The sequence below is a fragment of the Peromyscus eremicus genome, chromosome 19, assembly GCF_949786415.1.
Source record: "Peromyscus eremicus chromosome 19, PerEre_H2_v1, whole genome shotgun sequence".
Lineage (NCBI taxonomy): Eukaryota > Metazoa > Chordata > Mammalia > Rodentia > Cricetidae > Peromyscus > Peromyscus eremicus.
In genome coordinates, this window is record NC_081435.1 from 77,286,757 (window position 1) to 77,304,853 (window position 18,097).

The 18,097-nt window shown below is 37.0% G+C and overlaps 1 protein-coding gene across 1 annotated transcript in view; it reads left to right on the forward strand.

Moving 5' to 3' along the window:
- Positions 1-3,744: 3,744 nt before the first annotated feature.
- The window catches only part of Tmx3 (thioredoxin related transmembrane protein 3), a 33,136-nt gene continuing 18,783 nt past the window's right edge, over positions 3,745-18,097 (forward strand). Inside the window, exons 1-6 of the mRNA XM_059246338.1 lie at positions 3,745-3,953; positions 4,826-4,880; positions 7,831-7,870; positions 9,355-9,478; positions 16,288-16,333; positions 17,582-17,662. Coding sequence (XP_059102321.1) covers positions 3,887-3,953; positions 4,826-4,880; positions 7,831-7,870; positions 9,355-9,478; positions 16,288-16,333; positions 17,582-17,662 — 413 coding nt within the window. The 5' untranslated portion in view covers positions 3,745-3,886. The remainder of the gene's footprint in view (positions 3,954-4,825; positions 4,881-7,830; positions 7,871-9,354; positions 9,479-16,287; positions 16,334-17,581; positions 17,663-18,097) is intronic.

Below are 18,097 nucleotides of genomic sequence, written 5' to 3' on the forward strand. Positions count from 1 at the left end.
TGAGGTTCCAGGTTCTGGCCATAGAGGTTAGAGAACCCTCACCTAATGCCAGCTTCATTGGATGTGTGTTTGTGTTTCTGTCTTTTTCATTCCTTTGCTGACCCTGGCCAGGGTTACAGAACCCAAGTAGCACAGGACACAGCCTAATCCTTTAAACTTCTCCAAGATCCACACCACCTCCCTGCTTTCATAGCTTGGTATCATTTCTTTAAACCCATCAAGTCCAATTTGTGTTGCACGTATACTCTAGGGGGCATGGCCATCCACTAGAGCATGATTGGCCTCCAAGGAGTCACAACCTTAAAAAAAAACTCACTCTCTTTCTACAAACACCTATCAGTTGCCAATACTTCCTCAGCTCAGGGTGGGACATCATGCTTACCTCTCCTCTATAATGTTGGAATTTTCTGAGGAATAAGTTTGTAGAGGTCTTGTGCATGCTGTTACAACATCTGTGACTTCACAGTAAAACTGTCCTGTCTTATTTGGGAAACATTGTTTCCTTGTGTTTATCTTCAACCTTTTGATCTTACAGTATTTCCTCCCTAACTTCTGTAATGACACCTGAGGACTGGAAGAAGAAGTGGGATATAAATCTCCCATTTAGGGATGAGGATTGCATAGTCTCTCATCCTCTGCACCTTGATCAGTTATAGGCCTCTGTGTGTTTTAGTTACCTTTATATCACTATGAAGAGACACCATGACCAAAACAATTTATAGAAGAAAATGTTTAGTGGGGGCTTACAGTTTCAGAGGGTGAGTCCATGACTGTAACAGTGGTGACCATGGCCGCAGGCAGGCAGACATGATGCTATAGCAGTAGCTGGGAGCTTACATCTGAACCACAAGCATGATGCAGAAAGAGGGCTAACTGGGAACAGTGTGGCCTTTTGAAACCTCAAACCTACCCCTAGTGACACGCCTCCTCCAACATGCCATACCTCCTAATTCTTCCCAAATAATTCCACTAACTGAGGCCCAAACATTCAAATATATGAGCCTATGGTCTTTCCTTAAGAACATCTTTTCTATTTTGCTCTTAAGTGAATTATCTGTATAATTTTCTTTCTCACATTTGCCTCTTCTGGGTTTTGTATTAACTTTCTACTGGCCTTGTATGAATTGGTGAATGTTCTCTATTGCGCCTATTCTTGGGAAATTTGAAACAATTTGATAGCTACTTTCATGTGCTAAATTACTGCATTAAAGCATTTTCAGACAGGTGTTAAAATGTTACTCTGTGTCTATGAAAATGTTTCTGAAAAGATTTATCAACTGTAAGAAATTTAGGAAAGTGGGCAGTTTTCTTCAGTGTGGATGGGCATCACTCACATTCATCTTTGATAGAACAAAAAGGTGATGGGAATGCAATCCACAACGTGCTAGAACTGTTGCTGCTGTCTGACCTGAGTTCTCAGGCTTCAGAATTACACCACTGGTTTACACCTTCAGATCATGGGACTTGTTTATCTTGTGAACCACCCCCGATAAATCTTTTCCTACTGGTTTTGCTGGAAAATTATCAGTAATAACTGATTTTTAAATAAAAATGGAGACTGGATCAGCACATTTTAGAAACTGAATCTACTGCTTTCTTTATAGAATGATTTCAAATCTAAATCAATTTTTCAATTTTTCTAAAGGCTAATTCTAAAATCAATTTCATTTTTTAATGTTTTTTTCTTTATTTTTAATATCAATTTATAAAGTTGTTCATCCTATTAATTTATGCTACATATATAGTTGTATTAGTTACCTTTTTCATAGCTGGGAAAAATACTTGAAAGAAGCAATTAAATTTTTTTTAATGGTTAGAAAGAGTATATACAATATGACTGGGGAGGGTGCTGAGGCAGAGGCAGGTATAGGGCAACTGATTACACTAGCAGTGAGAGAGCACAGAGCTTAGGTGGATGGAAACATGGAAGTCCTTATCCTAAGGCTCTCTTTCAGCCAGCTAGGCCCCATGTCCAAGTTTAGAACTTCCCTAAAGAGCACTATCAGGTAAGGAATAACTGCTCAAATGCATGAGCCTGTGAAGGGCATTTCTCATATAAACTGAACAAAGGTAACTCATGTTTATAAAATTTGAGAAACAATGTTCCATATTTTATCTTTCCACTAAAAATAAACACAGTTTTTGTTTAATTTTCAGTTTCAAATATTTTAAAACCTAACACTGAAATTTAAATTCATTTTCACAAGGTGAAATCTTTATAAGTAAACCAGATCAATAAAATATTTATCTGTATACTCTTGGTTAACCTGTTTAAAGATGTTGGGGTAGGGACTGGTTATAGACATTCAGGGAATACAGAGCTTGTTACATGGTGGATGTTGGTATCTCAACTCTGGTCCTTATGACAGTGCAGAAAGCATTAAGTTAAGCTCTTGGTTATTTTTGAGATTGTGAGAGTAAAAGAGCAAGTACCATTTTTTTTTTAATTTGACTTCTCTTGCTCTACATTTATGGTATACATCCAATAAGTTCATAAAAGTTAACTCATTGTTTTGTTTTGTATGTATGTTTCTTAGCTTTTGGAACAGGGTCCTACAGTGTAGCCCACACTAACCTTGAATTCATGGCAGTCTTCCTTGCCTGCCTGTCTCAATCATTTCTTATTGTTATATGTAGTATTTTACTATAGAAAAACAACACAACATACATATTCTACTTTTAGACATTTACAATCAGTCCTACTACAAACATTTCTTACATGATTTTCTTCTAAGTATGTGTTTCTTATCCTCTTCTCCCACTTCTACTCCTCTGCCTTTGCATGCTGTTTTCATAACACAAATTCTAAGAACTGGTTTAACCCAAATCCTCTGGTACCTCATTCCTATTTAAGGCATCTAATCTAACTCAGTGACTGCCACAGAGACCGACTTATAAAATGTGTATTGTTTTTATAAATCATTGTGTTGTAGGAAAGGTTGTAGGCTACAACACAAACATTTTATAGTAAGGATTTCGGTCCACAAATAACCAGAAAACAGTAAAAACATAACCAAGATAATATAATTAACATTTTTTTAAGTTTCAGAAGAAGCAATTCTCTTATTTTTATTCTTTCACATTTTCAAACGTGTTTATGATGAACTTGATTCTTCTCATGACTCTATCGTCCCCCTGTGGTACTGAAACTTTTCTTGAAGACCTGCGTGTCCTTTCGTGGGGGTGGGGTAATGATATACTGAGTTTCATTGTCTTGTCGCAGCTTGCCTGAGCATGGCAACCTACCACTTAAGAAAATGTCACACATCCCATCCGAGCAACCATAAAGTGTTGATACCTCTCCCATCCATAGTGGAATAGTAGTGAATCAATTTATAATATTCTAACTAGATTTTAACACAGAGGGTGTCAGAGCTCGGCAATCCAGTCCTTTATTTTAAAGCATGACTTCCCACTTACTTATGTACTATCACAGTATACAAGTGTGTTCCCTGGACTTAAGTGACAAGTTTAAAAAATGTGACAAAACTCAAGGGTGTATGTCGGACCCTACCTCACTTCCAGCACTAAATTCACCTGACAAAGCCATACGTGCATTCCGGGAAGAGTCCCATGGCACACTTGCGCCTTCACAGGAAGTACCCCGCACGAATTCGCATCCTCTTCTGAGCTCTGAGGGCGCGAAGGCTCCGTGGGAACCCGAATGCGCATGCGTACTGCTCGGGCGCATGCGTCGCATCCCGCGCATGCTCGGAAGTTACAACCGCTAGGCTACCCGGGGCCTGAGGGAGGCCACCCCACCCTGCCCCGCCCCGGCCCGGCTTGGAGCTCTTCGGCGTGCCGGGCCGTCTTCGCTTCCCTTTCCGGCAGGCAGGTGCCTGGCGCCGGCGTTTCTGTATCTCTGCTCGCGCTCTTGGCGGGATCCATGCCACGCTCCATGGCCAGGGCTGCGGGGCGGAGGAGCTGGGCAACCCTCCCGCTCTGCGCTGCCGGTGAGGAGCAAGCGGAGCGGTGGGGAACGGTGGGAGGTTGTGCTGGGGATGGAGCCGAGCTGGGTTGGGGCCGCGCCGCAGGGTCCCAGTCATCCTCGGTGGGCCGGGCTTCCTCAGCGGAACTCTGCGGTCATATGCCTAGAGGGTACTGCTACCCTCTGCCATCAGGAAGTTTCCTTGACTCCACTGATAGACTAACAAGGATGTTGAGCCCCAGCTTGGTGTAGGTTCTGAGTCTTGTTACATTGGAAGGCTTTTCTTTCACAAACTAAGAAAGGGATGACGTCCAAGGGCAAATCCTGGTCAGATAGCCAAGACTATGTTGTGAAGAAAGACCCAGTGTCTTTTAAGCTGTCAGCATGGAGTATTTGGGTTCTCTGTGGTTCACTCCTGACTCGCCACCAATTTAGAACCCTCTGTGAGTGGGGCACTGCCCTGTAATAAGTATTAGAGCTGAAGCCCAGTTTTGTCGTCTTCTACCTATTTGGGGGAAATCCAGTTGGACTTTGTACCGAGAGGATAAATGTTACTAGAGGAAAAAGAAAATTTTTATCTCTAGGCCAGAAAATTAGGTTAGTGAAAAGGAAAAATAAAACGGGAGTGGAAATATGTAGAACAATACAAGTAACAAGTATTGTGTACTCACCTACATAGTGCTTGCCCTTTGCAGTATGATTACATGCATTGTAAATTTTACTGAGTGGGTGAACTACTTTGCTTTTGTGTCACTTAACACCATGTAATGGATCATTGTTGAGCGTTTTGGTAAATAATAAAAAAAATTCCAACATTTTATAGGCAATTTAGACTTAAGGTAAAAACAAAGTGATAAATCATTTATCTTCTACATTTTGTCCTTTTGTCCTTTCCAGTTATTTTACTTGACCTGGCTGTCTGTAAAGGATTTGTAGAAGATCTAAATGAATCGTGAGTATACGTACATGTCTTAAATACTGTGTAACATCATTTAACTCAGATACCATCCAAATATCTACATAGGAATCTAACTTTTCAATAATAGGTGCAGTGGTGACCAGCGTTAGCATATTGCCAAATTTGTTTCAGTTGCCTTAAGTGCCATTTGCATGTTAAATGGAGGAGTGCACCAGATAGTTTTGCTAATAGTTGTAAGGTGAAAAGCCAGCAGATGTTTCTATATTGTTTCCTTTCATTTTGTTTACTCATACACAGTAAGTGCTGGAATTCAGTGTTTAATCTGTAGTATAACAGGTTTATTCACAAGACCTTGCTCACAATGGGTGAGAAGTCTAACTTTATTGCAAAATTCTAGGTCAGTCTTTCTGCCTGGACTGCACGTGATAACAATCTTTTCCCTGGCAGGCCACATGGGTGCCTTTCCCACACCAGATTTGGTGTACAGTCTCTGGAGGGACTTGTAGTCAAGGACTCAGACCTCCCATGCCAACCAAGCTCATAAATATACCAGCACTCCCAGCCTACTTGTTGGATCATTGGTGGCTTCACCTTTTTCATATACTTTACTAGTAAAATGTTCTTATTGAGGTCTTTAACTTAGTTACTTTCCCACTTACAGAGAGGCAGAAGTCTTTTCTTCTATGCTCCTTATCAGTGAGATGGATTTCCCTGTCTGTGTGTACGACATCTGCCTGATGTTTGTATGGTACTGTTTTCATAACAGAAACAAACAACGTCCATCCAAGGAATTACCATCCTTTTTTTCTCATATCTTTCACTGTTAACAGTGGATGAATCAGGACTTGTTACTTCCAGTTTTCTTTTTGTGTGTGGCATGTATGTAGGTATTTGTTTGTAGTTTGTAGCATGTGTGCACATGTGTGAGCACAATCTTTGCATGCATGTACAGAGGACAGACCATCACTCTGGAAGTTCTGCTTTACTGCTTTACATCTTACTCCCTTGAGACAGGATCTTTCACTGAACCTGGTGCTGGCCAGTATCTTGCAAGCCCCAGAACTCTTCCTGTTTCTACCCCTGTAAACTGAGATTGTGAGCATGGTGTTAGCTTTGTTGTGGGTGCTATATTCTAAACCCAGGTCCTCTTTCTTGCACAACAAACTCTCTTACTCACTGAACAATTTCTACAGACTGTTAATTTCAATTTTGTTCCTTGTCCCAATCAACCACCTTGCCACCTGACTGTGTGATCGAATTGCTGTAGTGAGTAATATGATCATTTGAATACAGGTACTCTGATGAATTAGCCAGAAGTATGAATATCACATGGGTTATAGTCATAGTAATGGACCTTGGCGGTATGTTTGAAGATTGTTTATAGAAACTGATTTTTGAGGAAAACTCTTTGATAACAAGAAAGCAGCTTTATTTAACTCAATGGTGTCTTATGGGATATGTCACTATCAGCCACCTTTTCACACTGCTCTAATAATAGTAATTCTGTGTAAGGAGAGTTTCATTTCTAGTAATCACTTTGCTCCTTCTGTGGATGTTCACCTGAAAGGCTCTTCTTTTGGGGAATATTAATGATAGAGTACCTTACTTGTTGGCTAAATGAGAAAACCAAAATGTATCTTGTAGTAGTGCCAGCAGATGTTGCCACTCAGACCCACAAAATTCAGACATGATTCCAGACTGAGCAGGGAATTCAATTGTGAAAAAGCACCAAAACAGTATGAAAAAAAAAGTTCCATTTGTCATATCCCGGTGAAGATATCTCACAGGGAGATTGCTGAAGCTCAAAGTCATGCCGTTCTCACCATTGGAACATGTTGGACCCCTTGTGTTGTCTTAATATTCCTCTGGACCTGACTGCCAGTGATGTGTCACTGAGTTTAATCATCCCCATGCTTTGTGCTGACTTGACCCACTCTGTCGAGCTCATGTGTGCCATTTTGCTTCCTATTGAGGTTGTCTAAGAGTGTAGCATTTGATGGTGGCCTTGGAGTTTTGAATTAGCCTATATATAGTGGGCTCATTCAGGGGAATACATTTAATCCTATGCTGTGTCACACACATCCACAGGACTAGGTGAGTGTTAAGATACACAGTTAAAGGACAAGCCTAACTAGCTGATGGCATTTTACTAGTTTATTATAGCCTGGAATATGAATCTCAGACCTTTGGTCCCAGTACAGCAATTCTAGATTTGTTGCTTTTCACAAATATTTTATGAGAACTGCATTCTTTACCAGGAAATGATAAGACTCCTCTTAAAATCCTCGCTCTTCATACGAACAAGGGGCCAATCTTGTAAGCAGACTTTTCTAAGAATAACCTTGGGCCACAACATTAATTTCTTGCATGGATTTAAAATGGAATACAGAAGAGAAGAGGTTAGGAAATACATCATCATCCCTTAGCACTCATGGAGATTAGTTCCAGGATTTTCTGTAGATAACGAAGTCTGGATGCTCAAGTATGTTATATGTATGATAATTTTTTACATTTATCTGTACACATCTTCCTGTGTATTTTAACTTATCCCTAGGTTTTGTGTAACACCTAACAAAGCATAATGTAAATACATTTGCTGTTTTGTTAATGTAATAAAGAAGTGAAAACCAATACTTATTCAGAATAGAGAAGCCCCTTGTTCCAAGTGGAATACCAGATAAAGGAAGCAGACTACATTTGTGGTTTTCCCCAAATATTCTTTCTTTCATTGGAGTTTTTCAATTCTTTGGACAGTTTTCAATTTTAATTCTTAAAATGTTTACTAAATAGGATAAGACTTAGCAATTACTGAGTAAAAATTTCATATGAAACTTTTATTCAGAGCATTTGTTCTGTGTCCTTGTATTGATCAGTTCAGTATTCTTAAATAAATTATACTAGTTATGGTAATAAATACTATTAGTAGGGATGTTGTTTGTGAACATAAATATAAAATCAGATTTATTTTTCCTTTTGTTTTTAGATTTAAAGATAATCGAAAAGATGACATTTGGCTTGTTGATGTGAGTATGTAAATTTTAAATATCATTTTTGGTCTCTTCTGTGCAAAGAGACCAGTTTTTTTCTCAGAAATTGCTACTTTTATTCCCCTCTAATGTATGTGTATGTGGTGTGTATGCATGTATGCATGGCTATTTCCAGGTGTACATTCACTTATGTGAATGTGAATGCATGGTATATGTCTGTGCCTGTGAAGGCTGGAAGTTTATATTGTGTCTTCTTCAGTTGCGCAACACCTTGTATAATGTAAGGCAGGCTCTCTCACTGATCCCAGATGAAACTCAAAATTTTCTCTATTTTGGTTAGGTGTCTTGCTCTGGGGATTCCCTGTCTCTTCCTCCTGTGGACTAAGATATGTAATCATAGTTGCATGTTACCTGCCTAGGTTGTACTTGTGTTTTGGTGATCCAAATTCTGGTCCTTAGAAGTGTGTGGCATGCTCTTAACCCTCTCAGCTATTTTCCTGCCCCTATTTAGATTTTTATATTTAAATGACCCTGAGAACTTTCAAGCTTCTGGCAAAGGAATTTATTTTCGGTGAAATGCTGGGAGTAGGTCACTCTGGGAGGAAGCTGGGACCATTTCTTACAATGAGGTTGGGGATTATATCTAAGGAGATTGTGTTATGATTTCAGTATAGACTTCACCCTTGTTCCTTCATTTCTTTATAAGATTGATCTATCTTAATATATAATAATACCAAACATACTTTTATCCCAATACTGAGCAAAATTAAATTTGGGGATTTACTTTAACATATATAAGTATAACCCACAAAATGGAACAAGAGAACAGATTAGTTACTGTTGAGAATAGAAAATAGAGCCTGAGAATCTTCTGTTTAATTCTTCCTCCTTTTATTTGTGTTTGAACATTTCAATGGATTCATGTTTAAAAATAAGTCTCATTTCATGAAAATACATAAATATTGTGTTAATACCATGTAACTAGAGTTCGTTCCTAAGTAAACTCTGTTTGATGATTCTGAAATGGGAAGGACTGTGATTGTAATCAACCTGACTTTTCCCTGTGTCAGATCTCTCAGTGATCACCCAAAATCCTGCTAGTGAAAACAGTAGAACTCAGCAAATGTATCTACCTCTGTGTTAAATTTTTGTGCTAGGAACAGATATTTTCTATGAATACAAGTTGCATGTGGTATGGTGCATGCCTGTTTATTTAACGGTTTTATTTTATGTAGAACATGGACACATTTGCACAGAATTAAAGACTTTGAATCAATCATGTTTCTATTCTAGGTAGGTATTGATAGTTAATTAAAATGAAACTAAAATAATAGTTTTGAGGTACGCCCTAAGAGGTAAGTGATCTAGATTTATATGTTTTATTTTATTTTGTTATATTGCCACTTAAAAACTATCTTGTCTGAAATAGATTAATATTAGATTGCTTAAATAAATTCTTTGAATATTATGGTTGAGCTTCATAGTGGTACAACATTTTAGTGTGTTTTCTTTTTGTGTAGTTTTATGCACCCTGGTGTGGCCATTGTAAAAAACTGGAACCAATTTGGAATGAAGTTGGACTTGAAATGAAAAGCATTGGTTCTCCAGTTAAAGTTGGAAAGATGGATGCTACTTCTTACTCTAGTAAGCTCATAGTTAATTATTTTATTGTTCTAATAATGGAAATATTTTAATTATAACAATATTCAGGGTGAGTAGAAGAAGAGATGTTTTACCACGTAAAGTTGTCTTAATAACTTAAGGCTGTATACTTTGAGTTAAATGAATTAGGCATTAAAATTTTAATATACAGCATGTGCTAATCTTAAGCATAACATAGACATGTAAACCATTATTTGCTCCTAGTTGAGTCCACATTGATAATCTTATATTATAAGAAGCAACTACAGAAAAGTTGAATTTGTAAGTGTAAGCTTAGGAAGCATAATATGGAAATAAGTAGGCACTTAAAGAATGAATTGAGTTAGAAAAATGTAAGTGAGGATTAGGAACGTATTGAAAGTTGAAAATGAAGTTAATGAGTGGTGCAGAGAACTAAATGAAGCTGAGACGATGGCACCCCATAGGCCAAGTTTGCCCTGCTGCCTGTTTTTGTAAATAGAATTATTGGACTATTGCCACAGTCATTTGTTTATTGCTATATAGTCTATTTTCATGCTCCATTGTCAAAACTGAATTGGGACAGAACTACATATCCCCATAACCTAAAATGTTCGCTAGCTGCCATTTCAGAAAATCTTTACCAGCAAGTGTCTTAGGGGAAATAATAAAAGAAGTTAAGTGTTGTTGTTTGCTTCTGCTGTTTTTGGGGGCCCACCACCCAGTTCCCAAATATATCACACACAGAGGCTTATACTTAATTATGAATGCCCGGCCTCAATTTGGCTTAGTTTCTAGCCAGCTTTTCTTAACTTAAATTATCCTGTCTACCTTTTGCCTCTGGGCTTTTCCCAGTCTCTCTCTTCTGTAAATCTTGCACTTTCTCTGTGACTTGGTATGTAGCTAGCTGGGTGGCTGGGCCCTGGAGTCCTCCTCCTTGTCCTCCTCCCAGATTCCTCCTTCTATTTATCCTCTCTGCCTGCCAGCCCTACCTATTTCTCTCTTCTGCCTCAATATTGGCCATTCAGCTCTTTATTAGACCATTGGGTGTTTTACACAGGCACAGTAACAGAGCTTCACAGAGTTAAGCAAATGCAACATAAGCAAAAGTAACACCCCTTAAAATAATATTCTACAACAGTTAAACTTAAAGAAGTATGAGATGACATATCAACTTGGAAAGAGCATGGCTTCAAAGACAGTAATATTGGCATTGCCTGTAGCTTTTGTGTGTGACACTGGGAAGGCTTCTAAAGGCCCTAAGCTTTGGCTTTATTGGTAAATATTTAATTGTGACATTTCTTTTACTGGCTATTTTGAAGTTTGAATGATGTGATGACACTTGTTAAATTCTTCATATTCAATAAGATTGGTTTTCTTGTCTTTTACTTATGAAAGTAGAAGTATGTTATGTGGCAATATGCATACTTGCTCTCTTTAAAACAAAACGATTCCCTGTAGTTTGGGCTGGCCTAGAACATTCTTTGAAGTCCCTGGACTCATATCAATATTCTTCCTCTGTCTCCCAGGTACTAGGATTACAAGTATGAACTACCAACACACCCTGCTCTTTACTGTACTTTTTTAAGAAAGTCATGTTCTAGATTGCACTTTGGGTCAAGACAGACCCATTGTTTTTAATCATCTGCTCTTATGTCCTATTTTGTGGCTTTGGGTGGGATACATAACCAAATTTTAGTTATTGAATCTGTCAGAGAGTGATGATGTGATGATGATTGTATAATGTTTCATACTTAAAACTACTTGGTTCAGTGGCTAGTGCATGTGATGATGCAGAAGGTACCATATTGTTAATGAGTTTACCAGATGAAAGAATGCTGTACATTTTATCATTTGTCAATTGGGAGAAAACACATTTGAGGGAAAGCAAATGTGCTGTGGGATGTTCTATATGCTGTGAATGTGTTGCTCTGATTGGTTGATAAATAAAATGCTGATTGGCCAGTAGCCAGGCAGGAAGTATAGGCAGGATAATCAGACAAGGAGAATTCTGGGAAGTGGAAGGCTGAAGGTTAGGTGCCAGCCCACAGCCCAGGGAACAGCATGTAATGGCACACAGGTAAAGCCATGGAACACGTGGCAGCATACAGATTAACAGAAATGGGCTGAGTTTAAGTGTAAGAGCTAGTCATTTGTAGGCCTGAGCTAATGGCCTAGCAGTTATAATTAATATAAGCTTCTGTGTATTTACTTGGGAGATGCGAGTGGGAGAGGTTTGTCCCAACCACTGGCAAGCCAGGACACAGGAAAACTTCAGCTACAGAAGGCTGAGTCAGGTAGACACCAGCCCACTGTCCAGGGAGCAGCATGTAACAGCACACAGGTAAAGCCATGGAACATGTGGCGACATACAGATTAACAGAAATGGGCTGAGTTTAAATGTAAGAGCTAGTCAGTAGTTAGCCTGAGCTAATGGCCAAGCAGTTTTAATTAATATAAGCCTCTGTATGTTTACTTGGGTCTGAGTGGCTGCAGACCAGGTGGGACACAGGAAAACTCTCAGCTACACAAATGACTTGATCCAAATGTTTTTGGTAGAAACTTGTAAGATGAAAGAGAAGAATAATGCATACAGAAAGATCATCTATGTGAACTTTTGTATTTATTCTGTGTAGGGTGCTCGGAGTTCAGGCTTGAATGGAAGTAGCAGAACCATGAAAACAATGCTGATAGTCATTTGCAAGGCTAAAGTTACAGATTGGATAGATTGGCACTGTAATCCTCAGTTTACTTTCTGAGCATCACCACTGCTATATGGCAAAGCATGTTTAGTTCTTTGTTTATGTTCAAGCTGTCAGCTAATCTAAATTAGCAATCTTTTAGATTACTGATGTTAATGAATCAGTGATCTAGAATGTAGTTGAGTTGTTAGAGCTGGAATTCCTGAGTGAGATAAGATAATTAATAAGCCATTGTGGAGGAGAAGGAGAATAATTCGTTTGGACTGGTATGTTTGAATTAGTTTTTAACAGTGTTAGAAGGAGTTGGAGAGATGGCTCTGGTAAAGAGCACTTGCTACAATTGCAGAGGACCTATTTGGTTCCCAGCACTTACATAGTAGCTCACAACCATCTGGCAGCATCCTCTGATCCCTGAAGGCATTGTACACATATGGTACATGTTCATACCTGAAGGCAAAACACTTAAAAACAAAATAAAATAATAAATCTAAAAGAAAAACATTGTTAAAGAAGTTTGTGCGTTCAGTGATAACCAATTAAAGTAAGTTCTTGTCACTAGTCACAGCTTGATTACATATGCAGCCATGCATATTTACTCTTCACACGTTTATTTATGGATGCACTCATTCACTTATTCACTCAATCATATTTCATTTCCTAACTTTATGAACCCATATTCTAATCTTTGGAGATTATTGAAAAGCCAACAAGTGTCACTTGGCCAGCAAATACTTATAGCCTGTTAGAGAGAAGGAGACATAAACTAGTAAGTGCCAAAAAGTCTGGAAAAATGGTAGATTTGTTGATCATTTGAATCATTTAGTGGAAAATAAAATGAAAATATAAAAAAAGTCATTGGGAAAAATGCATACATATAGTACATGTAATGCATTTAAATCATACATATTTTAAAGATAAACTGTGATGCCTCAGTGATATTTATATTAACTCAAAGCTTGCAGTGTCTGATCCCTTGATATATTAAATTTTGTATTCATTAAGTGACCCTATTAAAGGGGTTCTGTGATTAGAAAAAGTAACCAAAATAAGAGTAAGATATGTTCCTCAACTGTAAAGCACTTACCTGGAATATATAAAGCCAGTAAGTTTTGTTTATAATTCAGGTGAGAAAGTGTTTTATATGCTATGAATTTGTTCATAGTTTTCTTTTTAGCTACTCTATATTGAGACATTTTAATTTCATAGATGTTGTGATTGTTACAATTTATATTTCTTGTTCACATAGTTTTGTTATGTAGAGGTAGCCATACAAGAATCATGTATTTAACACATCATCTTGTACAAACCATGTAACTTTAGAAAGGGGAAAAGTGAAACTCATACATATGGTGTATATTAACTGCCAAGTATGTCATGAATTCTTTATACACCTTTTGTAATATACTCTGTGGATATAGACCAGTGAAACTCCTCCACTCTTCCCTTCCAACTTATAGCCCAGCCTGAATAGTAATGCATTTTTGTGAATCTTGTTATTGCTTGAATAGACCAAATATCTATTACAGAAGTCATTCTTTTGAAGAAAAGTTACAAAGTCAGCATTCATTTACCTAGATAATAACCTAGTGAGTGTTCACTATATGCTGGCACATGCCAGGCACATTCTAGATATTGGTAATATACCACTGAGCAAAAGAGAAACTGTGGGGTCTTACAGAACATAAACGATTTAGAAAAGAAACAATAACGAAAAAATATAAAAAGCTTTTTTCAGTAGATTCACGTTCCTACTATGCTATGCAGAAAAAATGCAGGAAAGCATTGATAAGTAGTCATAAACTACTGTCTAGAGATTACAGACAGAGTTTTGTCCTATAATTCTCAGTGCTTCCTTAAATACTGCAAGACTTTTAATAGAAACATTTTAATAGAATTTAGAGTTAAATTGATAAAGCACTGAAATTTTTCAAGCTACCTGTCCATATTATTCTGTTTATTGACTGTAGAATAATAAAGATTTGGCTGTTTCATAGATAACCTCTCCAATGCACATTACACTCATGTGTTTCTCAGAATTTGGTCCAAAAACTGTGCACCTGCATTAAGATTACCTGAGTACTCACAGTCAGTTTAGAGTCCAGAGGTCCACACTGTCCTATCATGAAGATCTTTCAGACTGGGTTATGAGAATAGTTTTGTAGGCATTCACATACTTTCACTGCAGAACTTAAGTTGAGGAACCATAAAATACAATATTTTGGTATGTAGTTACATGATTTTGGTTTGATTTCAGAGAGGACTATTCAGAGCAGTTAAGTGTAGAAAAGTCTCTAAGATTCTTTTTAACAGTAGCTGTGTAATTGTGGCTGAAACAAATGTCATCAGGTTCAACAAAACAAATGCCAATGTATAGAACTTTTGAAGAGGAACTTTGAAATAGTATGACTTATTTTTCTGTGTTGAAATTGTGCCAAATATTTTGTGCAGTTTTAATTAGTAGTTAGTCAAGCAAGTTTTATGACATCTATACATACACAGAGATCTATTCTTCCCAGGGTGAATGCTAAGGATATTTCTCATTTAGAAGTTAAATTGTATAGTTTCCTCTATTGTAGTGTGTTTATTTCTATTGTGGAGCCCCTCAAACTCTGCTTACTCTCTATCCTACATATAGCCTTGTACAGTCAAGAGTCCTCTGCATCACTCGCATGAATAAACTTGCACTGGTGTTTGGCTGGTACCATTCCTATTCTTTGTTCTTAAAGCATTAGTTTTGCAAATTTCCTTTCTCGATTACAAACTCTTTTTAACCTATAGTTCATGGTTTCTCAAACTTGTATTATTGACATTTTGGACCAGCTGTTCCTTTCTGGCTTCCTGTGTGTGTGTGTGTGTGTGTGTGTGTGTGTGTGTGTGTGTGTGTGTGTGCGCGCGCGCATTGTGCAGGTTCTTTTCCATGTGTTGGAATTTTTTGTTGTTGTTTGTTTGTTTGAGACATGATTACTTCGTGTAGTTTTGGTGCCTGTCCTGGATCTTGCTCTGTAGACCAGGCTGGCCTCGAGCTCACATAGATCCTCCTGGATCTGCCTCCCAAGTGCTGGGATTAAAGGCGTGTGCCACTGTTGTTGTTGGAATTTTTAGTAGCACCTTATCTCTGACCTAGATTGAAGAAAAGCCTCCTTACATCCCAGGTCTTTCTCCTCTGCCAATATGTAGATTAAAAGCATCTTTACTTACCTGAGAATCACTATTCGTGTGCCCTTTCCATGTTGGTCATAAAGTGACAAGAAATATGAAGAAAAATAGTATTTTTTTCTTTTAGCTCCTAACTCTACCTCCCCTTTCAGTTCATAGTTAGTAACAGATGATAAATAAACAAAGTGAAAAGACTGATCTCACAGGCCAAAATTAAAGGCCAAGTTAGGCCCAGAATCCATATAAGTTTGTATGTGAACCATTTTTCTTTAGTGTTGGAAGAAAAACAAGTCTATCAGACTGAGTTTCTATTTCACTTTTGCCTGCTGATTGATATTTTCATTCAAACAAGATTCCCAGTGTTCCAGAGTTCTGTTGTATCTGAGATTGAACCATTTTTTTCCTCACACAAAATTATTTTGAGCTACATTTAAATGATATTAAAGCCAGTTACAACTATTCCACCTCAGTATATATTAGCATGTGTACTGTGGTGTGCCATCAGATATCTCTCAGCAGTGAGGTCAGGATCAGGGGTCAGGAACTGGATCTTCAGTTACGGAGTTCTGTGTGCTAGTCTGTGTAGTAAATATTTTCCTTTGTATGTGTTCATTTAAAAATCCTTCTGCACACTTTCATGAGTCTTCAGAATTTTAATTTGTAGATATATGTATGGGGATTATAGATCATGAAACTAGAAGAGGGACAATGAGAGGGAAAGAAGATAATAGAAGAGGGGGAAGAACAAAGTGTAATCATTATTTTGACATTCACTTTTTATCTTTTCAGAGTATTTTCTAAAGTTCATATATGAGATTATTAACTAATTATAATAAAATTTCATGTCTGAGATTTTAATACTTAAAACATTCACTCAGGTTTATATAAATACATTTTTTTAAGTAAAAGGCTCATGTTACCTAGTTTTCTGAATTTAAAAAGAACTTACAAATATTTATTCTTTTTCTTATCAAGGCATTGCTTCAGAGTTTGGAGTTCGAGGTTATCCAACAATTAAGCTGTAAGTTGAGTGTTTTATGTTTATATGTATATTTTTAGTAGTTCACTGTTCTTCATTTTATTTATTCTAGTACTTTCTTTGGAGGGTGAAGTTTTGAGTTTAGCCATTGTTTTTAAGCCGAGTGTGTACTGCACCTCTACAGGTCTTCACATTTAAGTGTAGTGTACAGCTAATTCAGTAAACATGTTTTGAGTGCTTACTGTGTACCCCGCACTTACAGGACGAGGTGTATATTCATAAATTATGAAAGGTCTCCTCTGAAGGAGCCCCAGTTTGTGTTCTGCTTTACAACTGCAAATCACATCTGACATTAATTATACATTCTTGTATAATTAGAGTCTTACTTCATCAGAGAAAAAAGAAATCAAGAGAAGGAAAATTGATAGATGTTAATTTTAATCAATGAGTATTGATCAAGTCTTGTAGAGAAATTAATTTAGAAAAATGGTATGTTTATTCTAAAGGGAATTGTTTTGTAATGATTTTGCTTCATTTTCCTACTATTTTCATTAACCTTATTTTGGCACTATGAGGAGCTAAGCAGTTGTTTTCAAGGTTATCCCCTTTCCCCAAGTATTTTAAAACCCCAAATTTTACAATTTTGAGTAAATATATTTTTCTGGGGTTTTGTATTAGCATTTTTCTTTTGTTTTTTAAAATGCTGTAATTTTACAGTACAGTGTGATGTTAATGTGTGTTAATGATCCTTTCTCTTTGTCATTAGGAGTTCTATTTTTGCTTATTTTTTTATCTGTACAGTCGATTAGATATAACTTTTTATTAACAGGTTAGTTGGAAGATAATCTATGTTTCAGGAAAGCTATTTTTATGTCTGATTCATGATTCATATTAGAGGGTTTATGAAGTAACTTGTATTGGTGAAAATGAGCTTTGCCATCACCAAAGTACTCTTTTATTTCCCACTTGATAGAGTCAAATTAAAACTACTTTGATATAAGCCCTTGACTGTAAATGTGCAGTTACTCACTTTTTAGAAGTACATACTAAAACTCTGCACAACAGAGTAAAACGTATTCCTGTTGTGTGAGTGGAGTATAGCCTTTTCTTACGAATCTTAAGGTGCTGTTCCTCAGAAGACAATTGGATACTCTATTTACACAAGTGTGCTACTCGTAAAGCTTCCCCTTATTTGGTGCTTTGTGCATTTTAAGCTTATATTTCAATAAAGGAGGATTGAGATTAAATATGAAGACAGTTAATTTCCAATTCTTACCTTTTATTTTTAAGTTTAAAGGGGGACTTGGCATATAATTACAGAGGACCACGGACTAAAGATGATATAATTGAGTTTGCTCACAGAGTGTCTGGGTAAGTTGAAAAAGCCTTTAATATATGATTTTAATCTTTGAAAGAAAATATATTTTAGTTGACCACATTGGACATGCATATTTTAGATATGAAATGTGTTGTACGCATTTATGAAAAATATAAGATTATATAGCACATGCAATGAAATTCTGTAAAGAGATATCGTATTGTATAGTATATGTTAATTTTGTGTTTAAGGCCATTTTGTGTTTAGAAGAACCTTTTTTTCTCCAATGAATTTTAATACATTTTCATATTTTTTTATTACTTACACAACAGTGTTTCCTATTTATAAAAGATATCCTAAGCTACACACCTCACCCACCCCCACCCCCTACTCCCCAATGCTCAGAACTGTGCCTAGTACCACAGCATTTGAACATGCTCTATTTCTTTCTCTTAATATATCTTGTACTTTTAGCTTTTCACTTAAAA